The sequence below is a fragment of the Plutella xylostella genome, chromosome 25 (assembly GCF_932276165.1).
Source record: "Plutella xylostella chromosome 25, ilPluXylo3.1, whole genome shotgun sequence".
Lineage (NCBI taxonomy): Eukaryota > Metazoa > Arthropoda > Insecta > Lepidoptera > Plutellidae > Plutella > Plutella xylostella.
The window spans coordinates 5984793-5994005 of NC_064005.1; the positions used below are offsets into that span (position 1 = coordinate 5984793).

The 9213-nt window shown below is 40.5% G+C and overlaps 3 protein-coding genes across 3 annotated transcripts in view; 1 reads left to right on the forward strand and 2 right to left on the reverse strand.

Moving 5' to 3' along the window:
• The window catches only part of LOC105392976 (probable Rho GTPase-activating protein CG5521), a 44694-nt gene extending 40957 nt beyond the window's left edge, over nucleotides 1-3737 (forward strand). The window contains exons 33-34 of the mRNA XM_048630270.1: nucleotides 2795-3050; nucleotides 3243-3737. Of these exons, the coding sequence (XP_048486227.1) occupies nucleotides 2795-3050; nucleotides 3243-3421 (435 nt within the window). The 3' untranslated portion in view covers nucleotides 3422-3737. The remainder of the gene's footprint in view (nucleotides 1-2794; nucleotides 3051-3242) is intronic.
• A 140-nt stretch (nucleotides 3738-3877) lies between these two features.
• LOC105392969 (anaphase-promoting complex subunit 2) lies at nucleotides 3878-7653 on the reverse strand. The gene has a single exon (XM_011564662.3). The coding sequence runs from the start codon at nucleotides 7591-7593 to the stop codon at nucleotides 5269-5271; it is 2325 nt and encodes a 774-aa protein (XP_011562964.3). The 5' UTR covers nucleotides 7594-7653; the 3' UTR covers nucleotides 3878-5268.
• An 827-nt stretch (nucleotides 7654-8480) lies between these two features.
• On the reverse strand, nucleotides 8481-9171 carry LOC105392968 (H/ACA ribonucleoprotein complex subunit 3). The gene is made up of 2 exons (XM_011564661.3): nucleotides 8995-9171; nucleotides 8481-8683 (listed from the first exon to the last, which is right to left on the reverse strand). The coding sequence occupies exons 1-2, from the start codon at nucleotides 9046-9048 to the stop codon at nucleotides 8543-8545; spliced, it is 195 nt and encodes a 64-aa protein (XP_011562963.1). The 5' UTR covers nucleotides 9049-9171; the 3' UTR covers nucleotides 8481-8542.
• Between the last annotated feature and the right edge of the window lie 42 nt (nucleotides 9172-9213).

Here is a 9213-nt window from a genome sequence, read left to right on the forward strand (position 1 = left end):
GTTCTTTTCGTATCCCGCCGGGCAGTAGAATAGTTTGAATTCATTTAGGAAGTCTTCCCACTTTTCCCAGTTGTCTGAGTTGTTTCTGTACCATAATAGCGGTTTACCTCTTAGTACCTTAGGTAGTACCTGGAGTAATCGGTCCTGCGGGACGTCACCTGATGACGTCAGTTCATCCAAACGCTCGATGAACTCAACCGGGTCGCATGCGGTGTCGAACGATATATTCCATTCCCTCACGATGGATGACAGGTTCAGCTGGCTCGCGGTTCTGGTCTGGTCTTCGGATGTCATCTCGAAGGTCTCCTCCTCTTCTTCTCTGATGTAGTCGGACAGCTGCTTCCTCAGCTTGTCAACGGTTAAATTTACGGTCGGTAGCTTCCTTTCCCTACTTTCCCTTATTAATTCCTCTTTACTAAGGTTATAAATCCAAGAAGTTGGCATTTGATGCTGTATATTTACCTAATATAAAACGGGGCCAGTTTGCAATCGGTTACTACAACTTAAATAAAAATGACCAACAAAATTTTATTTGCTCTTTACTTTTGAATTGTAATTTTTGTGAAACAGGGTCGGTCGGTCGGTTGTCGGTCTATTTTTAGAATGATTACGGGTAGATATTTAAGTTGAACGGTTAGTCAGTCGGTTGGTTATTTCTAGTGAATTACGTGTTATTACGGGGGGCTAAATAGTATTAGATATTAATGAGAATATGTGGATTTTTCGTTGGGCGCCAAATGTAATGTAGCAGCTCGGCAGGAGCTGGTCTGGATCACCGGGGAGCGACCCCTGGGCGAATCGACCTGCCTGGCCTTCCCCGAGAGTAGGGGTTGGGTGCTATATTGTAATGTGGTACTTACCCTTATGACTAACGTCCCTAGTGCTTAGGGCTGGTACCTACCTAATAACTCTCAATTAATATGTACCGGGAAGCGGTCTTAGGCTAGCTCAGCTTGACGCCGGCCTCTGAAGGAGCGCCCGGTCGCCTGGGGGATCTACACTGACCGTGAAGCGGTCCTAACTACTCTGATCTTGGTCCTGAGGCCCCTGGAGGGAAATAACCTCGGTAGGTGTACGGGGTGAGAATTAATAATGCCGATTAATTAGTGTAACACAATTGAGGCGGCACTGGACCCGCTTTATTTACAATCAAGTTAACTTATATGTCTAAGGTACTTACAGCTTACGTACTTAATATTAACACACTACACAAATGCACAAATACTTATCGCGATTACTGATATTCATATTGGTCGGGCCCTGAAGGGGCCTACGCGGACGTTACTATCTTAATAAGGGGAAGGATATAGGGTACAGGAGGTCGGGCGAATACCGGTGGTGCGTGTGGACTTGTTCCAGGATTTGTGGAGTGTATTTGTGTCGACAAGAGTGTGGCTGAAGGCTGGTGTGTGTCCGGTGATTGTATAGTTCGGTACTTACACAGATGCTTTCAACTAGGCAACCCAGGCATCCATGTACGTATCCGGGGGACCTCGCTCCGCTAATTAGGCAGCCCACTGTGTCGGGTCTAGTCGGGTATACGGATGCTTTCAACTAGGCAACCCAGGCATCCGTATAACCGAGAGGCCTCGGTCCGTTGAGCAACCTACCTCGCGGGGAGACCGGTGATGTGAGATTAGTGTGCGTGAATAGATTACTTGAATAGATATGGGTGCGGGGAGGGATCTCGGGAACGGAATGATCACTCGTCGGAACAGGAGGTGGCGAATGGTGCTCTAGCGGCGGTCCGCCGGGTGTGGTGCCCCGCCTCGTCTCGCACACGCCGGGCGCTCTTGTGGCTGCGGTGTGAGGGTACGTGTGTTGGACGGTTGGTTTGTAACGGCTCGTTACAAGAATATTTAAAAAAAATGCATATTCCCTATTAACAGTTTGAAAATAATATTATTATGAAATATAATTAAAATAGAAAATTAATAACACTTGATAATGTTTTAGAAAAAATAATTCATTCAACGATTTATCGCTCAATCTACTTCTTATTTTGGTTTTTTTCTAAGCGTTAGTAATTTTATAAAAAATAAACGCGGACACAAACAGGGGAAATAAAAAAAATATGACAGGCGTCACACTAGCGTTAGCTTTTACACACTCTTTGGTTACATATTATGTAAAAGCCGATCAATTGTTTGGTTTTAGGTAGGCGGTAGGACCAACAGATAAATAAAGATGAAAATATTGAATCAGGAAGAGGTGAAACAAGGTAATGTAGATGAGATATCTTTGGAATGCAGCTGCGCGAAAACAATAACACGTATGATTTTCCAATAATTTACAACAAAACCGAGTTTCTGATCGTAGATAACAAGCCTGCCTATATTTTTTTTTGGTTTAAGGTAGGAGAAACACATAAATAAAGATGAAAATATAGCATAGAATCGATAAAAAATCAAACCCGGGAATTCCCGGGAATGCAATTTTTTTCCCGGTTTCGGCCTGCTGCGCGCCACCGTGCAGCGCAAGCCTGACGTGAGTCCCCCACACGACACACACGCGACACACGCTGCCCGCAATCAATAATGAGCTTCAGGAAAAATTGTATCCGAAGAGAACAGCATAGAGGGCGCTGCAGAACCATCTATTGAGGGACAGGATCTTAATTACCTAGTAGCTTCTGTAACTTGCTAACCTCTTCAATGGAAACTCAGATACAATTTAAATTAAAACATTATCATCTTCATAAAAAAATGACCATTATTACGTATTTCTATAAATAGCAGCCAAGCTATAAACCTAATCAAAACATGCACCCATTCACACACTCCATCAATTCCAGGTGTCAGTATTCGGCCCGCTCTGGGAGGAGAGCCTCATCAGCGTGTCCTGCGCTGCCACTCTCGTCCGCGCGGCGGCTGTCAGCGGCGGGCGGGCCGTCCGAGCCATGCTGCCGTTATACCAGCACGCGTACGCCGAGCGAAGCCGCAGCCTCGTCAGCACGGTCCAGCAGCACACGGAACCGACCACGTTTGAACACTTCGTGCAGCGGCTGAGGGATCCCGTGCCGCAGCGGGAGAATGTGAATACGAGGACTGGTGAGTTGGGAGTGTAGATTTTGTTGGATGTACCAAGTTTTGAATCTATCATGCATACCCCGCAATATGGGTAAGTGCACTAGACAGGGTGTGAGTAATCCTCCTAAGGCAACTAAGAGACATTGTTGGAGTTGTAGCAATCATCCTGTGGTCTGTTTACAAATAGGATTAATTCTACTCTTTTACTAACAGATCAGAACAGCGGTCGGCTGGCGGCGGCGTTGCTGGACCACGGCGCCAGCACGTGGGGCGGCAACTCCGAGTCTCACACGATATCTCCGCGACCGGTCAAACGCATCGGACCCTTCAAGCGGCCGCAACTAGCCTCGCCCCCCGCCCCCGCCACCGCGCCCCCCAGACGCAACCGGTGAACTAACACACGCCGAAAATATTAACGAAAAGGAAACATAAATGTTCCAAATTGAAAACGCTGATGACGGTTCGTAATTTGTTATACTAACGGTCCCGGCACAAACGAATGCTCGGCTAATAGTTGAGAGGTGCTGATATTGAATAATAGATTTATATTTCGGTTCTATAATGTTTTAATTGAAATTGTTAGGGTTAATCAGTTGAGTACTCTGTTCAACGGTTATGTGTGGGGAAGTTTGCAGATTATAATTTCGCACTGTTATATTAATTTAATAATTTATTCCATAATTTTAATTCATAGTAATAGAGATTACTCTTGATGAAAACTCAAGAGTAATCTCTATTACTATGAATTAAAATTATGGAATAAATTATCAAATTAATATAACAGTGCGAAATTATAATCTGCAAACTTCCCCACACATAACCGTTGAACAGAGTACTCAACTGATTAACTATAGTTTCTTGCACTTCAATAGAATGGATTATTATTATGCCCTGTCTGTATCACAGAAAGTTATTTATTTGCCGAAAAAATATTATGGAATATATTTTGAGCTAATAGATTGAAATTGGAAAATCCGATTAGTCAGGGAAATGAGTTTATTCGTCCATTGAGAGATTGGTATAAGTTATCAAAAATGTATCTATGTACTTAATTAAACTTAAGTGAGCTTTTATATTAGTGTCTTGCATTTACAATGCTCTGTTAAAGTTTGCATTACAGACCCATTAAATATGATCCGGAATACGAATGCACAAAATATACAAAATTAGGTAAATATCCAAATCCTAGGTAGCGGCTAAGATACGTTAATAAATGAGAAAACATAAATAACTCAATTCATGTGACGTTTGATTGTTCCTGCTTCAAATAAAATAATCATACATTGGATTTTCATATAAACTCCTTGTCGCCGTAAATTCTAAACTACAAGTTAATAATATAATTTAGCTTATTTTGTATCTTAGCCCTTAGGTCCTAGTCCACATATCTATCGCCCGTTAAATTATAGTTGTAAACCTGCAGTACTTTAATATTGCATTGATGATAATTATATTCTGTACATATGTAATCTAATTTTAAAAGCTTTAACTGTTGTACTTTTGAATTTATACTTAAAATGCATTCTGTTTGCACATCTCTGTTCAATTTTAACTTTTATGTTTAAATTATTTATTGTCAGTGTTAGTTATTTTATCATCGACTAACTCATCATCAATGTTAATTGCATGGCACAACTCAAAACCTCGAAGCATACATTCCAACATCATATAGGTGTTATTTCGGATATCATTTGAGAAGCTTGATTTATTTAAATGATCTGTCCAAGAGAGCTGTTATGCTGTATTATGGAAAAAATATTATTATTGAGATTTATGTCTATGCCTAATTGATTAGTTATTTCATTGCTTTTTTGCATTCCATTCACAAATTTATTAATGAATCTGTATTGTCTCCCAGTATATTTAAATTAGTATAATTATTTATTTAATTGGTTAATGCTTTTGTTTTCCACTTGTAACAGTATTTTTATAGACGTTAAGACTGACACAGATTATGTATTGAGTATGATCACTGAGTATTAATTAACTAATTTTACATCATTTTAATATTGTGTGGTGGCTTTAAAGGGTACCTATCACTTCTGTTACAGAATGCCTGATCGCAATGATTCATGGGTTCATATTAATTTGTCACTTACTTAGTTTAAGCGAACAGAACATTAATCCGCATTATTTAATGTAACCAAAATTTTATATTTAAATCATTGAAAATAAAGTTCTGTTAAACTTTCTATAGTTTTTTTATTATTCTTAAAAATACATAGTATCCTTATTAGCATTAAGGTTTAGGCAACTTGTAAAGGCTGCCTTGTAGCACTAGTTGATGACTTCTCACTTTAGTATCAAGGAACTGTCGGAGTTCTTGCAGACTGCACTCAGTGCCGGGGGCTTGCGATGCGAACATCTTCAGCATTTGATGTATCCGGTCCAATGGCAAGGAGTCCAGGTTGGTCAACATACCGACAATGTAGGACCAAAACACCTGCAGCTCCCCTTCCCTCTGGTCGTGGGCGGATGCCATCGCACTCTCGGCCTCGTCATCCTCACAGATCATCTCTTGCACCTGGCCGGTGGCTACATGGGACCGGTTGCCGTCAGAACTCTCTACCAGCACAAAGTAATCAGGGCTCTTCTCTGAGATAAGTCCCATGGATTGCCAGTATGTTATCTTCCTTCTCAAAATAGTAACAGGCACTTTCATGACTTGGTGCAGCTCATCCAGGGACCACTCTGGTTTGTCCTGGAAATGCATGATCAGAGTTGCATTGAATGGTGACACTGTCAAGTCTAAGGTTTTCTCTCCTATTTCAATACTGATGTTAACAATTCCAAGATGTGGCTTCCAATTCAATGTTCTATTACCTTTTAAAGCTTCAAAGGATTTAGTGTAGGCTTCCAAATGTTGCTTGATTTCATCAGGCAATGCTAAGCTTTCATCCTTAAATGGTGGCCAAAACTGAGCTGATAGTATCATTGCATTAGATGTAAACTTTTCATTGAGAGCCATAAAGTTTTTATCTTGATGAATAAGAGCATTTATTCTCTTTGAGTCTGAAACATCCTTCAGCATGACCTCACAGAAGTGAAGCTGGGACTCTCCAAAGCGCAGCTTCAGCAGCTCAAGGTATCTGATTTCCTTTTCAGTGTTAATAACACTTTGGGCTAGAAGTCTATCTGCAAGCAAGGTCCTGTATTCATTCACAAATAACTCCTTACTTCCATAAACATTGACTAGCATGGAGATGATGTCACTTGCTTTTCTATCACTGGAGTTCACTTTAGGGTCAGCATCTACAGGATCTGGGACCCATTCATCCCAGGCTTCCTCTTGTTCATTCTCATCATCAGTGGCAAACTTAGCAAGTTCTTCAGCCAGTTCACTGCCTGCTCCCTCGGCCGTGAGGCTGCTCACCACACTGCGGACAGTGTCCTCTCTGTTCCTCAAATAGTTCCTCACTGGGTCTGTAACTGTCTCCAGGATAACTCCTGAAGGATCTAGGTGCCTCAGGGCTCTGATAGTAGAAATGTATGCAGTCAGTATATCTGGAGTGTTCACACCTGGGTGAAGAAGCCTTGTCTCTATTTCAGTTTTAAGCTTTTTACACAAAGTTGACCTGAGATCAGTCTTTTCCAAGCACAGTTTAATATCATCCACAGCTGGTTGTGAATCTGGATACTCAATGATGATATTAAAAAGCTGATCAATCCGCAGTTTAGTGTAAGTGAAGTACAAATAGTAGCTGAGCTTCTGTTTGAACTTAGCAATGGCATTTTGTATGTTCTTGTCATCAGGTGGAGGCTTGGAAGATCCAGCACAGTATATTCTAGTCAGCCAAGACATGACAGTGGTTTCCAGCCAGTTTTCAAGGAATGAAATGTGTGACACATCAAATGTGCCAGTGCACAGCTTCTGTATGTGAGATTCGATGCGCATTTGTATGAAGTTGGTGAGCACCTGTCCGGTGAGGCGCTCCAGCAGCTGCAGCTCCACAAGCTTGCGGCTTGTGTCGTAGAACACCTTCACAATGTAGCTGCAGCTGCAGTCCGTGTACTCATTCCAGCACCCAGAGCACATCACATCCTCAGCCATGTCTGAGGTCTCATTCTCATTGTCAAAAACATTAAATGAAATTTTGTAAAAATGGTTGATGATCACCTGAAAATTCAGAGGGAGTTGGGACAGCAGTGTTGAGCGAAGAAGTTGCTTAAATCCTAAGGTTACATCTTTTTCCAGAAATATAGGTTTGTTGTCACAACAGCTGTTGTTCAAAGTGGTCAGTCTCTTCAACATGCCGGCGAAGTTTGCAGCTGACTCGTACAGATCATTCACAGCTGATTTAAATAATTGGAATCCCTTTAACTCTTCCTCAACATTTTGAAACTTGGCCCAAAATGAAGGTGCTACATGCTGGCGAAGGTATTTCTCTATGTGAATAAGTATAAGGTCTCTTATTTTGATTTGAACTCCTAATCCAACGATGACCCTGTGGATCTCGTCATATTCCTCGTTGGTGCAGTCGGTAAACAGTGTATCAGTAAGAATGGGGAATGCATAGGTGATCTTATTCCAGCAATTGTTAATATCGCATTGGGAATACGACATTTTCTACTTTGTTATTTTATTTCATAACCCTCGCACAAGAACAAAACAAACAATACCTAATTTTCGCATTGACAAAAGAATAAAGAGGACTTGGCATAAAAATCGGTACTTAAAAATATATCGTCGTCTCTTTTTAACTTATTGGTGTTATCGTACGTAAAAAAGGACAACAGTAGTTTTGTCTTTGCCTAAAATTACAACATTGCGATCGGTCGCCATGTTGATTGACCAAGATTGACATCCAAACACAAGGTACTTCAGCTGTCAAACAATTTGTTTGTTTACATTTTTCAAGAAAAAAGCCGCCATTTTAATTGACACCAAAGTTTAGGTAAAGGTAAGCTCATTTTTTTCGTTGATATGGCATATCCTCTCTTTATTCTTTTGTCAATGAATTTTCGAGTTGGTACTAGTGCTGTCAACTGTCAAACAAAACAAAACTGGAACTAAATCTTTTCTGTGGAAAATGTGACTTTCGTTTCAGTTATTATTCTAAATCTTCACTACATTGTTTTTTGAGACGAAGCCTTGAACCGCAGTAAAGTACCCCTAGACTAGACTAACGTGAACCAGCCATGAGCCGATTATTCCAGTGGAATTTTAGCGCCAAAGATCATTTTTAAAATATGTACCTATGTCCTTAGCTTACCCACTAACATTTACCACTGCTATGGAATAATGTAAACTGGGCCATATTTTTATTACCAGCACTGGATGCCAAGTCTACTCTATCTGGCGTGGGAATCAAATATTACCTGCTCAGAGGGTCTCTCCAGTCACTGGACTGGATTGGTACCAAGTTATTCTTACATTCCAGTGCATTCGTGGTTGGTACTACTACGTATTCGTTAGTCCTTGGTAGGTATTGTATAAAATTACAAAGAAAGTAATACTTATTTGGGCTTTTATTAATAAAACTTATTCTAGTTAACTTAAATTTAGTATATAACTAATGGATAGGCTCTGGCTGCTGAGTAATTAGCAGTCCAAATCGTTTCTTGATGGTGATTCTCTGTCTGGAGTATTTGTCTTCAGGGGAGAAGCGGGCTGGGTGGGCCGACAAGGTGGGCTTCCCCGAGGGATCAATAGTCTGAAAAAAAGAAAGACAATTTAAGAATGTTATGGTTGTAAAAAATTTGAGGTAAGGTCAAAACAGGTGGACTTCAGCAGTGAAACTGAAATCTCGACTCATGGTGTTAGTATAGTATAGGGACATCATGGTCTTACACCTGCTTTTAAGACTGAACTCGCGAACAGAATAATTCAAGTGTTTGATAGAATTAATGCACGTTATAAAGGAACGTATACAAGGATTGGAAGAAGGGCAGTGTAAGCTTTTTTGCATAATACAATATCATTGGGTGAAGAAATTATAACCTCAAACTTAGAGTAAATACTTACTGCAAGGGTGTACTGCCTCTCACCCTTCTCGTTTAAGAAATATCTGAGATACATTTTAATGTGTTTATTTAGGAGTTCCTATTTCTCAATTTTGTGTTATGTTTTTAACAAAACGTGGAAAAACACACGAGCAAAGAACGAGAAACACTATTTTGACAGTTTTCTTTTAGACACAGATTATAAAATTTGAAATTCACACAGATTACAAAAGGTTAAAAG

Bases quoted from the DNA above. Each gene is read 5' to 3' on its own strand.
- LOC105392969 (XM_011564662.3), bottom strand. From the start codon at position 7,593: ATGTCGTATTCCCAATGCGATATTAACAATTGCTGGAATAAGATCACC.
- LOC105392968 (XM_011564661.3), bottom strand. From the start codon at position 9,048: ATGTATCTCAGATATTTCTTAAACGAGAAGGGTGAGAGGCAGTACACC. The intron at 8,684-8,994 runs GTAAGTATTTAC...TCTTTTTTTCAG, and splicing joins AGAGGCAGTACACCCTTGCA to ACTATTGATCCCTCGGGGAA.